At 38.3% G+C, this 20,284-nt stretch overlaps 2 protein-coding genes and 1 pseudogene across 3 annotated transcripts; all 3 read left to right on the top strand.

Annotated features, from left to right (window-relative positions):
• The first annotated feature begins 508 nt into the window (after positions 1–508).
• On the top strand, positions 509–4,823 carry LOC131784244 (uncharacterized). 2 transcript variants are annotated; one of them, XM_066163546.1, is made up of 3 exons: positions 509–1,436; positions 2,589–3,494; positions 4,684–4,822. In XM_066163546.1, the coding sequence occupies exons 1-2, from the start codon at positions 701–703 to the stop codon at positions 3,467–3,469; spliced, it is 1,617 nt and encodes a 538-aa protein (XP_066019643.1). In that variant the 5' UTR covers positions 509–700; the 3' UTR covers positions 3,470–3,494; positions 4,684–4,822. The 2 variants fall into 2 exon arrangements, with proteins under 2 accessions (XP_066019643.1, XP_058957023.2); XM_059101040.2 differs by having other exon boundaries at positions 2,589–4,823.
• Positions 4,824–8,974: 4,151 nt separating this feature from the next.
• On the top strand, positions 8,975–11,352 carry LOC131784225 (uncharacterized; annotated as a pseudogene).
• Positions 11,353–13,520: 2,168 nt separating this feature from the next.
• Positions 13,521–16,814, top strand: LOC131784247 (uncharacterized). The gene is made up of 2 exons (XM_059101047.2): positions 13,521–14,404; positions 15,033–16,814. Exons 1-2 carry the CDS (start codon positions 13,705–13,707, stop codon positions 15,917–15,919), a joined length of 1,587 nt encoding a protein of 528 aa, XP_058957030.2. The 5' UTR covers positions 13,521–13,704; the 3' UTR covers positions 15,920–16,814.
• The last annotated feature ends 3,470 nt before the right edge of the window (positions 16,815–20,284 follow it).

Raw genomic sequence — 20,284 nt, 5'->3', positions numbered from 1 at the left:
ACCAATTCTACGAAATCACACCATCTGAGCTATCCTATCCACACTTCCTAGAAGAGCCATAGAGTCATTGAGTCTCATCGTTCATGGATTATGCTCTTTAGGCGCCATTTTTTTGCAACTGAGTCTATACTGAAACAACTAATACAAGCTTTTCTCATTATTTTTTGGATTGTGCGCTTACATGATGCTGTCAGGGTCTTGTATTTGGCAAATAAGATGGTTCAATATCATGGTGATTGACTTGTATTGTCAGGCTGTTGCTTGCGCAGATAGTTCAGGTTATATGTCGGAAAATTAGGAAATGGTCAGCGTGCAGCGTGCAACCATCGAGTTATGAATGCACGTGGGAGGCTGCTAAGCACGAAAGAAGCGCAAGAGTTGCACCAAGTGATAGGTAAGTGTGACTCTAGCTTCGTGAGTGCTTAGCAAACCTCCCAAGTGCATCCATAACTCAATGGTTGCACGCTGCACGCTGCACGCTGCACGCTGCACGCTGCACGCTGCACGCTAACCATTTCTTTTATTACATTGAGCCTTTTAAACATCTTTCGTTCCCTGGAGTCGGGAAAACAGACCCCCAATATGGAGATTTCATTATATGAGAAGAACCTGGGAACAAGACATTCATGAAGCGAAAAGTTTTGATAACTTCCGGCTTTGATGTACTACTTAATGCCTGACTTAATACAAGCTGCTGGTGATGGCATCAACAAAGCTCTACCTGTCAAGAATGTTGCCAAACCTTGAGCGGAAGGAACTTATCGGAAGCGGGAGTTTTGGGAACGTTTACAGAGCGGAATTGGATGGTAAACCAGTAGCAGTGAAAATCCTTCATGAACACTACTTCAGAGAACCCCACAGCAACAACGAATGTTTGAAGAAGTTCGAAGCGGAGTGCAAAATTCTTCAAGAACTCCAGCATGAAAACGTGGTTACGTTGTTAGATTTTATCATTTCACATAAATCACCGCCAATGCTGATAACTGAACTCTTGGATTGTGACTTAGGAAAGCATATTCGTAATTGTCATCCCGGGAAAATTCCATTTTCAGAAACTGTCTCGATTATGTTAGACGTGGCGAAAGGTCTCGCGTATCTTCATCAGCAAAATCCACCGATAGTTCACCGAGACGTGGCCAGCAAAAACATACTTCTTACCAAGGAAAGGCAGGCAAAGATTGCTGACGTCGGTCTTGCCAAAGTGCTTCCAAAAGGCGAACAAAATTATTGTTCTCCTGTGCCCGGAACGCCAGTTTATGCTGCACCAGAAACGTTTCACCCCGACTATGATCCAAGGTTTTCCATGTCAAGGAAAGGCCGATCGCCTGTCGAATATGACACTAAGATTGACATCTTTTCACTCGGAATCACTTTGATGGAAGTTATAACTGGAAAGCTACCTAATCCTCAGCCAGGTGCTAGTCCATTTACGAGCGGTACGTGTCGAATTTTATAAGTTGTATAAAACAATGTGTGAATGCAATTTACAGTTTATCCAAGTGTACATATAGAAGTATTATCGAAGCTGAATTTTGAGAACGCACCCTGAATTGATTTTTAAATATTAATTTTAGTGATCACTCTTTCTTCAGGAGGAACTTTTCTTGTGTTTCAATTTTTGGGCTCAACTGTCCTGTTTAAAATAACATCAGTGTCAGTCTCTCTCTTTATTTAGTCATTAGTACTGTCACGGCAGGAGCAAGGCAGATAAATGAATTATGCATACCGTATTTCCTTGAATAAGCACCCTCCCCTGAATAAGCACCCTACAGCCTGGATCTAAATGTTAAATAAGCACCCCCCTCAAAAAGGTGTCCCCCTCTTGCTCCTCCTCTGTTTTCTCAAATTAGTTGGGATGTAGATAAAAACAGTTTCTACAAGGATTGCTAGTTCAATCGGAATGCGCCCAATAATTTGTCAGCACCATACACATGCGTCACATTTTCAGTTCCAACTGCATTAACATTGTACTGCTTGGCTTAGTCCCTGTCGTCTTTTTGAGGAAATGAATGTTTCCCAAGTGTTTGAACAAAAAGAAATATTGAAGTATTTACTTTAAGTGGATAATGCTGTAGTTTTTGTTTAACGATTTAGCCAATAAAGTTTTCAAGCACCTACTAGATTAAGCACTTTCCTTTGAATAAACACCCCCCCCAACCCTCCCTTCCTTTACTCAAATTTTAAATAAATGTTTTTAAGGAAATTAATGTTTCCCAAATTTTTAAACAAGAAATATTGACTTTACGTGGATAATGCTGTAGTTTTTGTTTAACGATTCAACCAATAAAGTTACAATTCTTTGAAAGTAAAACTTAATAGGCGCCCACTAGATTAAGCACCCTCCTTTGAATAAGCACCCCCCCACCCCCCCCCCTTCTTATAGCCAAATTTTAAACAAGTGTCTGGGCACTCATTCAAGGAAATAAGGTATCAATGAATTTTTCCCCTACCCAACCATACAAAACTTTGACAATGGTGTGAGTGGTATCTTACTCTTCTCTTGTCCCTACATTGTTGTGTCGATTTACAATTTGATTTTATTTAGTGTGAAACTTAAGCAAATTCTACATTCTCTTCTCTGTTTAAAGATGGTGTACAGATCCCAGAAAAGGATCGTCGTAAAGGTGACATCGAGAGGATGGGTGAGCATAAGCTAAAGGAAGTTGTGTTTCTTTGTATCGAGGAATCCAGCGACAGGAGACCTAGTGCGGAGGAACTCACTAAAATGCTTCAACGAGAATGTTCAAAAATCGAGCAGAAGAAAATTATTGCTGGAGGGAAAATCCCAACAATTGAAGTCACAGTTCTTGGGCTATGGAATGTGGGAAAGACATCTCTCATTTCAAGATTTGTTAACCACAAGTTCGATGAGAGAGTAGCTCCCACATATGGTTGTGATCACGAACACGTTTCCATTAAAATCCATAGTAAAGACTTTACATTGAGAGTTGTAGATACTGCTGGACAGGAAAGATTTCGCCATTCCATCATTCCAACACTAATTCGGCGGTCTCAGGGAATCCTCCTCGTATATGACGTGAACAACCCTTCTTCTCTCTGGGAAGGTGTTCCTGAAATGTTGCAGTTTATTGATAAGAACAGACCGGACATTCCGAGTTTGCTTTTAGTGGGCAATAAGGCAGATTTGACCGAAAGCAAGCTGAGTGAACTCGTTGTTTCTAAGGAGGAAGGCGAACGTTTTGCTCAAAATTGTGGAATTCCCTTCGTCGAAACTAGTGCAAAAAGTGGAGAAAATGTTGAAAAAGTGTTTGAAATGATTGCAAAGAATATCTATGATTATTTGGATTTGTCTGATATTGATACTTTTATCTCAAGTGGCAGAGGAGATGCAATCACTGTCACAAATGATCCTCCACGTGAACGAGGTTTCCTTGAGAAGATTGGTGACTGCTTTAGGTCTGGGTGGAACTGGTTCAAAGAAATTTTCAATAGTGGCAGAGACGATTGACAAGATGGAAATAACCACTCACAAGGTGACTCATAAAACCATAGTTTACTAGAAATTTAGATTAGTCTGATATTGATATGTACACATGTAGCAGAGAATTAGAAAGTATCTTTAAAAAAAAGCGTCAAATTGGTGGTCACAGTGTTAGATTATTGCAAGATTAAGGTGGTGCTGACCTTCACTACAGTAGTGAAAAAACTTTACAGAAAATTGAATCTTGGTGTTTGCCATTTGCACACATGGTAAAAATTAACTTTTATTTTGCCAATATTCATGTGTCACTGCTGAAGTGAGCTTATACACAAACAGGCTTCTCTGATCAATCTCATAATCAGTTAAACTGAATTAAATTCATCAACTGCAATAGGTGCATTACCCAATAAAAATATTTGCATGACTTGCTTTTTGGCAGCAACAACTATAACTGTTCTTAGTTGAATCCCATGTATTTCCTAGCAAAGATTTCTCATCTAACAGTTCTACACCAACACTTTTGAACTTTGGTTCGGCTAAAAATTAAGAATTTGTGGCCTGCTACCAGAAACATAGTTTGCCTCAATCCCTTTTTTCATAGATAGTCTTCACTTGTGGAGATTCAATGAATTAAAATAGGAAGTGTTATCATTCAAAACTCTGAACTCCTTCAAGCTCTGATATCAACTTCTTTAACCTCATTACCACTGTAAATGAAAAATATCTCTTAATTTTTTTAACATTTTCCTTTGAAAAAGAATGCTCCATCCTCAAGCAAACTCAGGGATTGAGTTTCTTTTGGTCAAAGTTAGGAATTTGGGAACAATATTTGACTATTCAATTAGTATGGAAACTCATATAAATCAAGTTTGTAAGACCACTTTCTATCATATTCACAATATTCGTAGAATTTCTTAATACCTTTCACAGGAATCCCTTAAAACATTAGTTCATACTCTCGTTACATCCAGACTCAATTATTATAATAGCCTACTTTACAGCCTCCCCAAATATCATATAAGTAAACTACAATGTGCACAGAATGCTGTAGCCAGATTAATAATGAACATTAGATAGTATGATCATATCACATCAGCTTTATATAACTGTCACTGGTTACCTGTGTTTTACTATATTTATTTTAAAATTTTAATAATTACATTTAAGGCTATATATAATATGTCACTTAGCTACATTAGTAACATATTGTCCATTAAGTTGTGCTCTGTTTATTCCCTTAGATTGAATTCTTCATTATTTTTGGACCGTCCCAAGGGGCGCATGTTCTCTACAATAGGAGCTCGTTCATTTTATGCCCCCACACTGTGGAACAGCCTTCCAGCAAATATTCAGGAAACAACATCACTCAGCATTTTTAAGAAAAAGCTTAAGACACATCTTTTTAATTAAGCTTACAACAAGTAACTTTTCTTGGGGGTGGTCAATTGTGTATTTTTAGTATTAGGTTTTAAAGATATTTCTTATAATTCATTGTAGTTGCTGTATTTTTACATATATTTTTAAATTTATGTAAAGTGCTTTTGATCATTTTAATGTTAAAAGACGCAATATTAAGTGAATAAATTTTCATTAAAATAATTTAATTACCATTATCGTTTAATACAATCCTGGATTTCATGAAATGGATAAGAACATCTCATTCACAATTTGTAGCACTAATCAACAGTTAACTCAGAACATGTTCATACCAAAAGCAATATATATTTCAGCTAAATTGGACATTTTTCAAACAAAATTTTTTATCGTCAATTAAAACCTTCTCTACTACACAGACTGTGTCATCATTCACAGTTGTAATTTATCGATATTATACAGCCTCTGCAACTGAAAATTTTCGGCCCTACAATCAGTATGAAGAGTGTTCAATCAGTTGCCTTGGCGCACTCCATTCTAACATCTTTGTTACAGCATCTTTCTAATGAAGGCAAAGTTGAATCAAGCAGCATTCATTCAGTTTCTTGGACATGTGAGTTACTGATGCAACAGCTTCCTTCGGTTGACACTCGAATATGGTAACAAGAAGAACCCACCTGACACTCCAAGTAATCACTCAATATTGAACCTATATATCAATGCCCTCCTAATGTACAAGTTAACTTTAGTGCTGAGGGCAGGACTGCCCGCTGAAATCTCGCTCATTATTTGAGATTGACAAGAAGCAGTTTCTTTCCAGACCAATTGTTTTCGGTAGTTGTCAAAAACGTTGAGCCCGCGCAACCATAGTTCGGAGATAGAGTGGTTACCAAGCGCTGCATATCAACTAAGCTTCGCGAGCTATACAAGAGGATGGACTTGTGACGCAGAAATTTTTAAAATTCGGGAACAGCTCATACCTCCAGATAAGTCTTTCGCTCCCAGAGTTATCTATTTTGCTGTTTTGATTTTTTGTACGAATTGTTAATGTAAGTTATCGTGGCTATGAGATCGTTTTTCGTTTTCTTAAGGAATAATTCATGTATATACTCCACCGGTGTAATGTGTGATGTGGCAAAGCTTAACAGACTATATCAGATATTTAGTAGGATAAATCAAAGTTACTGGGACAAAGCGTTTACTTCATAACATGTTCCTGGGTCCCACTAGTTTCTTACACGAATTATGCAAGATGGAACGCGATATGAAGTGAATTTAGATATGTACACTGCAAAAGAAACTGAAACGTCTCATTTTACTCCTACAGTCTGCACACGTTTCAGTTTTACGTTCTTTAAGGTAAAGAGAGCTATACATTGCTGTAAGCTTGTGTGTTCACAAAAATAAAAGTGCGAAAATTTGAAAAAAGAAAACTTTGGGATAGCTTTGTAGAATTTCTTTGAGTGTGACTGTTAACGTTGTTACATCACGGTCTGACTCGTTATTCAGGTTAGTTGGGAAAAAGTGATTTTTATTGTATTCTTTTGATGAAATAAAGGTTCCAAATCAATTAAAATCATGTAAGTGTCTTAAATTTAGAAGTTACTCAGAATTTGATCTTTTTCTGACTCATTGAGTAAGAAGGAAAAACAAGAGTAACGACTCTGTGATTACCATTGTCATCAGTGCTACGCAGAATTTGTATGAATTATAAAGAATGAAATATCAGGTATATTCATAGATAGAATAGTTTCTATACTCAGTATATCAAAAGACGACCGACCATATCCTATAACTTTGCTTAAAGAAGTATTTTGTTACCTGGTGATGTTGAGGTAAACCCAGGTCCTATAGCAGTAATGTGTGGAGGGTCTGATAACCTGTTGAACTCTAGACTGCATAAGGCATGGTTTGAGTCCTCTAGATGTTGGTGAAGGTGGTGATTACCTGAATTTTGTATCATATCAGTTATATAGTAATGCGTAGAAGCAAGGGCTGCTGGTGTTCAATGTTTAAGAGAGCATCCAGAGATGTTCTTTGAAGGTATTGTGAATAGGTCATGTTGTCAATTCTTCTTCAAAGGTAGACTTATTTTTTATCACTGATGGTATTCAATAAAATCCAATCCCTTTGCCCCTGTCACTTTTTCACTATTTGCTTGGGAACCATTATCACGGATAGCAACCATTGTCAAGACAAGACATGGCTGCAAACCAAGAATAGGCTGCATGTTGATCTGGAAGACACAGGAGGAAAAACAGCTTATGTCGAGTATGGCATGTTTGCTTACAGGTACCATCTGAGCCTTGGGTCTTATTCAGGTTTGCCTGATAAAGAAATTTTATCATTTGTCAGTCTCTAGATCTATTTCAGTGTGGAGCTGAATTATAAATGCATTTGACTGAATCTTACTATGATCTAGTTGAGAACAGACATACAGATGACATGAGTATCAATAACTTTTCCGTACATTTTACACTTCAAACAGTTAGTGGGTGTAACAGACCATAGAAGGCATCAAAATAGGAACTTCAGGGACAAAATTGGCTGCACCTTGTGCACCACTTTTTTTGTCCTTACCCATTTTTTATGTTTTCTATGATCTATTGCCTGTCCAGTACACTGAATTGAAATTCACTGGTCAGCCTCCCAAAGAGTATTGACAGTTAGAGTTCAGTGGCAACTATGTTTTGGTTTCCTTGCAGATCCAGGTCCTCTATCTCCAGATCCATCCCTTGCAGATAAAAACAAGTATTTCATTTGTTATCTTTCACCATGTAATTGCTGCTGTTAAGCTGTAATGTGCACCCTTTTTTATTTGTTTCATTATGTGTTATTTGAACAATTCATATATGAACATGTGTGTAACAATAGGCATAATTGTAATTAAAAAATGGTTAGTGTGCAGTGAGTTATGGATGTGTGGGAGGCAGCTAAGCAAGAGAGAAGCATAAGAGTCACAAGAGGTGATAGCAAAGTGTGACTCTAGCTTCTTAAGTGTTTTCATAACTCAATGGTTGCATGCTGCATGTTAACCATTTCTTTTATATTTTTATTTTGTTTGTTTGTTTGTTTATTATGTTGTTGTGAAAGTGGTAACTGCATTTCCTATTAGGCTTATGTCGTAGAATAACGTATCATCAGTCTTCAAAAAGCAATTTTGTATAAGTATTTGAGGGTTATGAGAAAGGTGACGTTTTACTGTAATTTGAATTTTGGATGGTTATTCTAGATTATGAATGTTAATTAGAAAAATAATGGCACCTACTGAGGCAACTATACCATTTTAATAGAGCCTAATTGCCTTGTGCAGCAGTTTATATTTACTTCTAGTACAAATTTCAATTTTTACTTTCACAGCCCTAAAACTTCGATTTCTTACCTGTATAGTGCATAAGCAAGCTGGTAAATATAAAGAATGATCCTATTTTAATTTTGCAAATGTTGTCTCTCTGTCTCTTGACACGACTTAAGCATCACCAGCGTCAGTGAGGTAAGGGTACCCTCCTCCCCCTCCTACCCCCCTGTAGCTTAAGGATGCATTCCTTGAGGACCACTTTAAATAGCACTTGAGAGTGAAATTGAAATATTCGGTTGAATAGGAACATGGGCAGACCTCAACAAATACTCCTTGCGTCTATTTAGTGCACAGTGAACATGTGCTCGTTATTTGTTGATTTACCAACTTCGTGGAAAAAACAACTATTCTTGATACAAAAGTATGGCAATGTACTCTTTCCCAGATACCTTCTGACCTGCTGGCTGAGTCGCCAACGCGGTAGAATATTCCTGAGAAGTTCGATTTTAATTTCTCGCTTGTCCATTTGGTCATCATTGGTCATATTGGTCATTTTGCTTGATTTGATTGTCATGGTATGTGTGCAAGCGAACTGAACTTCCACCCTCAAAGTTGACATTTTTATTTCACCCCTTGTGATTGTCGGAAAAACGGAGACCCAATTTACTGTGAGCAGATAAAAGCTGAGGATGACTTTTAATAGTAGCGCTTAGTGTAGGGAAAGAGAATGGAGATTCCATCCAATGAGAGAAACCTGGGAATAAGACATGTAAGTGGCGAAAGTATCGACGACTTCCGGCTTTGATGTTTATTCTACAGACAGTTGACGATAGTAAGGGAAAAATTCGGTCCTGTTTAGAATGTTACCAAATCTTAAGAGGAAGAAACTTCTTGGAAGCGGGACTTTTGGAAGCGTTTACATAGCCGAATGGAATGGTGGACCAGTAGCAGTGAAAATCCTTCATGAACGCTACTTCAGAGAACCTCACAGCCACAACAAGCATTTCTCTCAGTTTGAAGCAGGATGCAAAATTTCTTCAAAACCTCCAGCACAAAAACGTGTTTACGTTATTGGAATTTATCATTTCACATACTTCACCACCAATGCTGAGAACTGAACTCTTGGATTGTGACCTAAGGGAAGGTACGTTTTTTATCGGGGAGGGGGTGATTAATAAAGTTTTTACAAATTGGGAGGGGTCAAACCTGTTTTATCCGCAACCGGTGGTGGGTCACAATTTTTTTTGACAAGGAAAAAAATTTCTCCATGTCGCTTAGTTGACTCATTTGTTAACAAACACGCGAAGTGTATAGAAACCTAAAACTTGTATATACAAGCAAAGCTACCAGTGAAGATTAATCTAAATTATTCAATACGCCGTCCGTTTGAATTGAACAGCGCATTATCATCTTCGGTCACTTTCGCATTCAGCTCATCGATTTTGATCTTCAGCTTCGAAAGGTCATCAATGTTGTCCTTAATCGTGGTAGCGTCATGGTGTTTTTGCGCTAAAAATTTTCCTCCGTGAATCTCACGGCAGCCGCTGGATTATCAGAAGTCACAAAAGCCAACTTGTAATTTATTGCTTTCAAAGCCTCGCGAACTTTCCATTAGCGCTTTCTTTCGGTCACAAACAGCGGCGAAAGTGTTCCTTGTAGGGACAAGTGGTCCCAAAGGACAGGTAGAATTTTTGGCAGAGTACAATTTGAGAACTCAGTGTATTCGCCCTTTGGGTTCGGGAACCACCCCAGGTCTTCATCTTTCCACTTCTCTGCACTTGCACTTTCACTTGTTCCCTCACCCGATGTGCCACCAACAGAGTCAGATGTGCCACCAACAGAGTTAGATGTGCCACCAACAGAGTCAGATGTGCCACCAACAGAGTCAGGAGTAGCGGGCATCCTTTTTAGAATGGCGAGTCGGCAAACAGCCACAGTAGCCACAAGTTGCTCCATCTGACCTCATGAAATCCTCGCATTCACCACAAGCGCATTTCCCTCTTTCTATTCCTCGTACATCCTCGCCCATTTTCATTTTTTCACCGTACAATCACATGCCACGCAATTAACTGCTTTGTGGGCAGACGCGGTAATGTGAGTAACACTTCCGGTTATTCTTGTCTTCTATGGAGGAGGAGGGGGGAGGGTCAGATGTTTTTGTGTAGGTGTTTGTGAAGGGTCGTGCTTTAATCCATTCTGAGAAGTGGGAGGGCCACGACTTTTTTCGCAAAAAGTTTCTAACATACCCCGACCCATCCCCCCCCCAGTAAAAAAGGTACCTTCCCTAAGAGAGCGTATTCGTGATGTCATCCAGGGAGGATTCCATATTCAGAAACTGTCTCGATTGTGTTAGACGTGGCGGAAGGTCTCGCGTATCTTCATCAGCAAAATCTACCGATAGTTCACTGAGACTTGGCCAGCAAAAACATACTTCTTACAAAGGAAAAGCAGGAGAAGATTGCTGATGTCGGTCTTGCTAAAGTGCCTCCAAAAGGCGACCAAAATTATTGTTCTCCTGTACCTGGAACGCCAGTTTATGCTGCACCGGATACGTTTCACCTCGACTATGATCCAAATTTTCCCATTTCAAGGGGTCGACGCGGGTTGAATATGACACCAAGCTTGACATCTTTTCACTTGGAATCACTTTGATGGAAGTTATAAATGGACGGCTGCCCTCCCCACAACCATGGATACCTTTTACGAGCGGTATACGCGTGTGGCTATTGCACGAACTCTTCACGCTAGTGACATCGAAGTTCTTAAGAGAGAGCAAGGGTAGGCGGGTCGTAAGGGGTGGGAGCTCTCGGAGCTTGAGCTTGGTATACGTCTTTAGCCAACCAACGAGTTCTCTGTAGCTCAGTGCTGCAGTGTGGTATCTTGAAACCTAACTTAAACCCATGGAACATGCACCCACACTGGCAAGCTCTAGAATTGCAACTTATCAAGCCTGTGATGCAATTATACTTTTTTTTCTGTGTATTGAGCAGATGGTCTACAAATACCAGAAAGGGAACGTCGTAAGAGTGACATCGAGATGATGGGTGAGCATAAGCTGAAAGATATCGTCTTCTGCTGTATCAAGTTCGGTGTAGGAAAATCATCCCTAATTTAACGATATTCTAACCACATCTTCTTTGAGGATATTGTTCCTGCGGGTGGCTTGAACTTTAAGAATTCTACAATCCGTCTGCTCGACCGAGAGTTTATTTTGAAAATTGTTGATACAGCAGGCTAAGAAAAATGCAAATCCATGGTTCCATAGCTCATACGAAACGTTCAAGGCATTGCTATTGTGTACGATGTAACAATTAAGTCTTCTTTCACTAAAGGAGTTCCCAGAATGCATCAGTTCATTAAGAACTGTGCACCAGATAATGCGAGTATAATTTTAGTGAGTAATAAAACAGAGGAGGACAGGTCATCACTAGAAAGAGAGGGGAAAATTGTGCCAAACAGCTCGGCACTAGCCACATCGAGACGATTACAAAAACTGGCCTAAACGTTGAAGAAATATTTAGAATGATTGCAAAAGAGATCTATGGCAACTTAGATTTGTCTGATATTGACGCAGAGAAAGAGAGAGTAACCTCGATACTGAATCAAGTTGTAACTGTTAAATTATCACAAGACTGAGGTGGCAATGATCTTTCATTAATGAAAAACGGGTATCATCCATCTCATTTTAAGGTACAGGTACACAAAACCTAAAGAATGAGTATTTCTAAAAAGCTGCGGTGGTGCTGTAGTGACATTGCACGTGAAAAGAACGAAGTATTCCAAAAATTAGGTGTTCTATTTCACTTGCAAGGAGACCAACAAAAACGCAGTGTATTTTCAATCAGCTAGTTTAAGAATAGTTGTTTCAGGTTGACAAAGCCATTTTATCAACTTTAAGTACAGTAACTGTGAACATGATGAAGATAAGATTGTGAGATACGTTTTGACCGTTTGAATAGCTTACAGCACTTAAGGTAAAGATGCTATTTTTACAATGTGGTGAAAATGTAGGTAAATGTAGTTTGGATTAAGCTTGTAAGGGTGACACTTTGGTGAAAGGATTTTCCCCCCAATTTTCCTTTTCCCACAAAAATCAATGTTCCTTACGACCCTTTATTATTGTTTATTTGCCTAGCCTTCGAAAAACGTTTTTGAAAAGTTAGAGATTTTCGAAGTTGCAGTAATATTGTATTGTTATTTTTCAAGTGAGATGTCAATAAAGAAATCTTTGTTTCAGTTAATAATGCAGTTCTTTTGTAAACTCATTTACTTAAGGTTTTATGTAAGGAATTTTTTAGTCATTTTTTCCATATCAATGTTGTATTTGTAGCATTGGTCCACTATTAGAATTTAGAATTTAGATCACCGAGCTTGAGTGATGAAGTACCTTCTGTTAGCCTGTACCGAAAACATAAATTAGTTAATCATCACAAATGAATAAAGAGGGTAAGTTTCTAGAGAAACTTGTGCTGCGTCGACTCGGTGGGAGAGTATCACAGGGTAACTGAGTTGATAACGTCAATTGGCCACCGTGGATAATTTAAAAGCTAAACTCTTTGCGGTGGCCAATTTACGTTATCAACTCAGTTGATAATACTATAATACTTAATTACCTACTTATTACAGAGGCTTCAGCATTAATTAAAAAACAATAGAATACTTAGACCTTTGACGCTGAAAACCCTACGTTACCCCTATTTGACTCTACCAATGGAATAAGCAAGCCTTAGAATTTATTTCAACGCTTTTAATAGGTGCATGCTCTCAGAAATAGTTTTACGATATTTTATCATCAGCTCAAACCAACAATCTTCAATCAACGATTCACAATCAACGATCCTTTGATGACTTTTTCAATAATCAACTACATAAAGGATAACTACGAAATCCACCAAATCTACGAAATCACACCATCTGAGCTATCCTATCCACACTTCCTGGAAGAGCCATACAGTCATCGGGTCTCGTCGTTCATGGATCATGCTTAGTTGTAGGTGTCATTTTTTTGGAACTGAGTGTCTACTGAAGTTATATATGAAACAACTAATAGAAGCTTTCCTCGTTATTTTTCGGATTTTGGAGTTATATAATGCTCCCAGGGTCTTGTATTTGGCCATGTTGGCAAATATCATGGTGACTGACTTGTATTGTCAGGCTGTTGCCTGCGCAGATACTCCAGTTTACCTGTCGGAAAAGTAAGAAATGGTCAGCGTGCAGCGTGCAACCATCGAGGTATGGATGCACGTGGGAGGCTTCTAAGCACGAAAGAAGCGTAAGAGTCGCACGAGGTGATAGGTAAGTGTGACTCTAGCTTCGTGAGTGCTTAGTAAACCTCCTAAGCGCATCCATAACTCAGTGGTTGCACGCTGCACGCCAACTATTTCTTCTATAACATTAAGAATTTCAAGCATCTTTCGTTTCTTGGCGTAGGGAAAGAGAAGCAGACCTCTAATGTAAAGACTTCATTGTATGAGAGGAACCTGGGAACAAGACATTTAAGAAGCGAAAGTTTTGATAATTTTGGGCCTTGATGTTTGTACTAAACACAGGCTGTTAGTGATAGCATAAACAGACCTCAATCCTACTGAGAATGTTGCCAAACCTTAAGCACAAGAAACTCATCGGAAGCGGGAGTTTCGGGAACGTTTACAGAGCCAAATTGGATGGCAAACCAGTTGCAGTGAAAATCCTTCATGAACGCTTCTTCAGAGAACCTCACAGCCACAACAAATATTTCTCTCAGTTTGAAGCGGAATGCAAAATTCTTCAAAACCTCCAGCACAAAAACGTGGTTACGTTATTGGAATTTATCATTTCACATACATCACCGCCAATGTTGATAACTGAACTCTTGGATTGTGACTTAAGAGGGCATATTCGTGATTGTCATCCAAGGAGGATTCCATATTCAGAAACTGTCTCGATTATGTTGGACGTGGCGGAAGGTCTCGCGTATCTTCATCAGCAAAATCCACCGATAGTTCACCGAGACTTGGCCAGCAAAAACATACTTCTGACCAAGGAAAAGCAGGCGAAGATTGCTGATGTCGGTCTTGCCAAAGTGCTTCTAAAAGGCGAACAAAATTATTGTTCTCCTGTACCCGGAACGCCAGTTTATGCTGCACCAGAGACGTTTCACCTCGACTATGATCCAAATTTTCCCATTCCAAGGGGCCGATCGCTTGTCGAATATGACACTAAGATTGACATCTTTTCGCTTGGAATCACTTTGATGGAAGTTATAAATGGACGGCTGCCCTCCCCACAACCATGGATACCTTTTACGAGCGGTACGTATCGTACTTTTGTAAACAATGTTATTAACTTAACACAGTTATGGTAATTTGTTAAGGTGAGGTAAGACAAAGAAAATACAGGTCCGCAATACGTGTTTGGCCCACAAATTCCTCACGCTACTGACACTGAAGTTTCCTAGAGAATGTAAAACCTTAAAATAAGAGATGGTCATAAACCGTGTGTAAACTTTATCGTAGTATAATGTTGAAAAAAAACAACAGACCAAAAAAATCAGAACGTCTTTGGGGCAGTAAATGGAAGAAAAGAGGGTATTAATTAAAGTTATGTAGACCCCGACCGTGAAAAGTCATAATTTTTGAAAAATCCATCAGTCAAATTTGTTTGTTTTTCGCTTTACATTTTGACTTACGGCAAGCGGGTGGTAGGGGCTGGGGGTGAGGGGTGATATCTGGGAGCTTGAGCCCACCAACGAAGTCTTTGTAGCTCTGTGGTAGAGTATATAATTAGTATCTTGAAATCTTACTGAACCCTGTAAAATACTCGGGAAGTTGGCTGTCAAATGCTAATCTGTTCTTGTAGCCACGCTGGCAAGCATTATAATTGCGACTTATTAAGGTTGTGGTGCAGCAAGCTATACTTTTTTCTCTCTTTATTGCGCAGATGGTCAACAAATACCAGAAAGGGAACGTCGCAAACATGACATCGAGATGATGGGTGAGCATAAACTGAAAGATATCGTCTTTTACTGTATTAAGGACTCCCATAAGATGAGGCCTTGCGCCGAGAGGCTCACTAAGTTGTTTCGATGCGAATCTGAAAAGATACAACAGAAAGAACGCATTGTTGAGGGGGGTGAAACTGCAAATATTGAAGTTGCTGTTCTTGGAGAGTCTGGTGTAGGAAAGTCGTCTCTACTTTTACGGTATTCTGACCAAATCTTCATGGAGAAAGTCCCTTCTACGTGTGGCTTGGACTTTAAGAATTCTAAAATCCGTCTGCACGACCGAGAGTTTACTTTGAAAATTGTTGATACGGCAGGACAAGAAGTATTTCAAGCGATGACACCACAACTCATACGAAAAGTTCAAGGCATTGCTATTGTGTATGACGTAACTGAGGAGTCCTCCCTTACTGAAGGCGTTCCCAGAATGTACCAGTTGATTAAGGATTATGCACCAGACAATGTGAGTTTAATTTTAGTGGGTAATAAAGCAGGGGAGGGAGAACGCGTCATCACCAGAGAGGAAGGGGAAAACTTTGCCAAAAAGCTTGGCATTAGTCACATCGAGACAAGTGCAAAAACTGGCCTAAATGTTGAAGAAATGTTCTCAATAATTGCAAACGAGATCTATGACAATTTAGATTTGTCTGATATTGATATGTACTTCTCAGATGGAAGAGATGTAATCAAGGTCAGAAACGATGATCCTCCTCGTGAGAGAGGTTTCCTCGAAAAGATTAGTGACTGCTTTAAGCCAGGGTGGAACTGGCTTAGAGGCAGAAACGATTCACAAAGAGACCAAGCACGTACTCAATGGTACTGCTAAGAAACTCTATCACAGTGAAATAACTGCATTGGAGCTTTCCATTGACAACACAAGACTTGAGGAATCAGTGGGAGAAAAACTTCTTGGTGTCATAATTGATCTTCATCTTTCTTGTAACTTACATATCGACAATCTAATAAAAAGGCTGAACTCTAGAATATGTCTTCTTAAGAGAGCTAAAGTCCATTTAACCATTCAATGCAGAAAAATGTTATTTAATGCTCTCATTAAGCCTATTCTTAATTATTGTTGTACTGTTTGGGGTAAATGTTCTGTTGAAAACCTTCAAAGGCTGTTAAAAGTACAAAAACAATGTGCAAGATCAATATTGGATGCCACCATTAATGACAGCTACGTAGAACTTTTTGATAAATTAGGCTGGCTACCTATAGATGACATTGTGCACATTAGAAAACTCTTTATGTTACACAAAGTTAGCCAGGGTCATTGTCCTGAATATTTCACCTCATATTTTAAACATGCTAGGTCTACACATGGTTATCGAACTAGATCTCCTATCTGTAATGACGTTTTGACATCATCATGTCAAAGAAACTTAGGGCTCAGGACTTTCCACTCAAGTGCATTTCATCTATGGAATAATCTAGGTAACACATACAGAAACATAATTTCTCTCTCAAATTGCAGAAAATGCTACAGAATAATTTTATCAAAGAAAACTCTTTACTAGAACATTTCAAGATTAGTAAGACTTTTTGATTTTTATAATAAATAATAATAATTTAGTTGGAAGTGTAATAATTAGTAGAATCAGTATAATTTTTGTTTTTGTTTTTGTTGAGGGCCATCATGTAAACTACCAGGCTACTGGTAATGTATTTCACCCTCAATAAATAAAGTATTTGTTTGTTTATTTGATTCACAAGATGAAAATAACCATAAATATTTGCATGACTCACATTTTGGCAGTAACAACTATAACTGCTCTTAGTTGACTCCCAGGTATTTCCTAACAAAGATTTCTCAGATAACAGTTCTAAATTTACACTTTTGAACTTTGGTTTGGCTGAAAATTTAGAATTTGCGGCCTGCTACCAAAACAGTTTGACTCAATCTCTTTTTCCATAGATATTTTTCACTTGTGGAGATTCGATGAATTTAAAAAAGAAGCGTTATTGATCAAAAGTCAGCCACTCTTTCAAGTTCTGATGATGTCAACTTCTTTAACTTCATTACCAGTGTATATGGAACATTTTTCTTAATTTTTTTACATTCTCTCTTGAAAAAAATTAATCCTCAAGTACACTCAGGGATTAATACAATCAGATTTTCATGAAAAGGATGAAAACATCTCATTCACAATTTGTAGCACTAATCAACAATCAATTCAGAACATGTCCATACCAAAAGCAATATAAATTTTAGCTAAATTGTACATTTTTCAAACAGAATTCTTAATCATCAATTAAGACCTTCTCTATTATACAGACTGTGCCATCATTCACAGTTGTAATTTATCGATAATATACAGCCTCAGCAATTGAACGTTTTTTGCCCTACAGTCAGTATGAAGGGTGTTCAATCAATTGCCTAGGTGCACTCCATTCTAACATCTTTGTTAAAGCATCTTTCCAATGAAGGCAAAGTTGAATCCAGCAGCATTCATTCAGTTTCTTGGACATGTGAGTTACTGATGCAACTATCAGCTTCCTTCGGTCTTCCTTCGGTTGACACTCAAATATTATAATAAGAAGAACCCACATGACACTCCAAGTATACCTAAGTAATCACTCAATATTGAACCCAGATATCAATGCCCTCCTAACGCACAACTTTAATTTAGTGCTGAGGGCAGGACTGGCCGCTGAAATTATTTAAGATTGAAACAACGCAATGTCTTTCTAGTCCAGGGTCCAGTTGTTCAAAGGCTGATTAGCCCTAACCCAGGGTTAAATTTTAATTCAAGTTTTCTTTATTTTTTTGTCCAAAAGTCTTTTAGGGAAAATTTTTACTATTCTTTTTAGAACATCCCATGATCAAATTGTAAGCAAAAAGATTTGAACTGAATTTCCTCTTGAAGCTTTCAGACCTGAATTCAAATTTCACACTAACCCTGGGTTACCTTAACCCAGCTTTGAACAACCCAGGCCAGTTGTTTTCGGAAGTTGTCAAATACGTTGAGCCCGCGCAACCATAGTTCGGAGACTGGGTGGTTACCAAGCGCTGCACATCGACCAAGCTTCGTGAGCTATATAACAGGATGGACTCGTGATACAGAAATTATTAAAATTCGGGAACAGCTCATACCTCCAGATAAGTCTTTCGCTCCCAGAGTTAACTATCTTGCTGTTTTGAGTTTTTGTACGAATTGTTAATGTAAGTTATCGTGGCTATGAGATCGTTTTTCGTTTTCCCAAGGAATCATTCATGTACATACTCCACCGGTATAATGTGTAATATGGTATAGGTTAACAGACTACATCAGATATTTAGTTATACAAATCAAAGTTACTGGGACAAAGTGTTTACTTCATAACATGCTCCTGGGTCCCACTAGTTTCTTGTACGAATTATGCAAGATGGAACGCGATGTGAAGTGAATGTAGATATGTACACTGCAAATTCAAAGATGAGCAAAAAGAAACTGAAACGTCTCATTTTACCCCCTACAATTTACACATGTTTCAGTTCTACGTTCTTAAAGGTAAAGTGAGTTGTACATTGCTGCAAGCTCATGTGTTCATAGGCATAAAAGTGCGAAAATTAAGAAAAAAAGAAAACTTAGGGATGGCTGTGGAATTTCTGAGTGTGACACTGTTTAAGTTGTTACATCACGGTTTTACTCGTTATTCAGGTCAGTTAGGAAAAAGTGATTCTTATTGTATTCTTTTTGACGAAATAAAGGTTCCAAATCAATCAAAATCATGTAAGTGTCCTAAATTTAGAAGTCACTCAGAATTTGATCTTTTTCTGACTCACTGAGTAAGAAGGAAAAACAAGGGTAATGACTCTGTCATCACCATTATCATCAGTGCTACACAGAATTTGTATGAATTACAAAGAATGAAATATCAGTTATATTCACAGACAGGATAATTTCTATACTCAGTATATCAGAAGAAGACCAACCATATCCTGTAACTTTGCTCAAAGAAATATTTTGTTATCTGGAGATGTTGAGTTAAACCCAGGTCCTGGAGCAGTAGTGTGGTGGGTCTGATAACCTGTTGAACTCTAGACTGCATAAGGCATGGTTTGAGTCCTCTAGATGTTAGTGGAGGTGGTGATTACTTTAAGTCTGTATCATATCAGTAGTACAGTAATGTGTCGAAAAAAGGGCTGCTGGCGTTAAATGGTTAAGAGAGCATCCAGAGATGTTCATAGTAGGTATTGTGAATAGGTCATGTAGTCAATTCTTCTTCAAAGGCAGACTTGTTTTTATCACTGATGGTATTCAATAACATCCAATCCCTTTGCCCCTGTCACTTTTGCTGCCACAGCCAAAAACTACACAAAGAACCATTTTATACTTCTCACTTTTAACTAACCACAAGCACATTTGTAACTATTTGCTTGGACACCAACATTGCAGATAGCAGCTGTCGTCAAGACAAAAGTCATGTGGATGAAAACCAAGAATAGGCTGCATGTTGATCTGGAAGACACAGAAGGAAAAACAGCTTATGTCGAGTATGACATGTTTGCTAATAAGTACCATCTGAGCCTTAGGTCTTATTCAGGTTTGTCTGATAGAGAAATGCTATCATTTGTCAGTCTTTAGATTTGTTTCAGCATTGACCTGAATTATATATGCATTTGACTGGATCTTACTATGATCTAGTAGAGAACATACACATAGATGACATGAGCATCAAGAACTTTTCCTTACATTTTTCACTTTGAACAGTTAGTGAGTGTCTGCAACAGACCACAGAGGGCATCAAAATATGTTTGGAACTTCAGGGGAAAAATCAGCTGTGCCTTGTGCACCACTTTTTTGTCCTTACCCATTTTTTATGTTTTCTATGATCTATTGCTGTACAGATGCACAAAAAGTGTAATCACTTTGCTAACTAATGACAATTGCAAAAACTTTTGTTGGTTTTTTGTCAAATAGAGCTTCTTTGTTTGTTTTGTAACCCTTTTACGCATGAAAACTTAGAAGCTTGTCATTATGTTGTTTATTTCATCCAATTCAACCAATGAAAGATATGCATACATGGACTCTTGATTTGTCTGGAGTGGTATTCAGTTGAATCAGGGACAAGGCATTATTTTTCGCATAGCTGGGAGGAGAGGGCGGAGAATTTTTTGCAGGGAGTGAAGAGAGAGAAGTCATTGCTAACAGAGTAAAAAAGGGTGACTATAAAAAGTTGACTGCCAATCACCTCCTAATGAGAAGTT

Source organism: Pocillopora verrucosa, chromosome 1, assembly GCF_036669915.1.
Source record: "Pocillopora verrucosa isolate sample1 chromosome 1, ASM3666991v2, whole genome shotgun sequence".
Classification (NCBI taxonomy): Eukaryota; Metazoa; Cnidaria; class Anthozoa; order Scleractinia; family Pocilloporidae; genus Pocillopora; species Pocillopora verrucosa.
The sequence above is the reverse complement of the archived record's forward strand: the minus strand, read 5'-3'. Positions and strand labels throughout refer to the sequence as shown.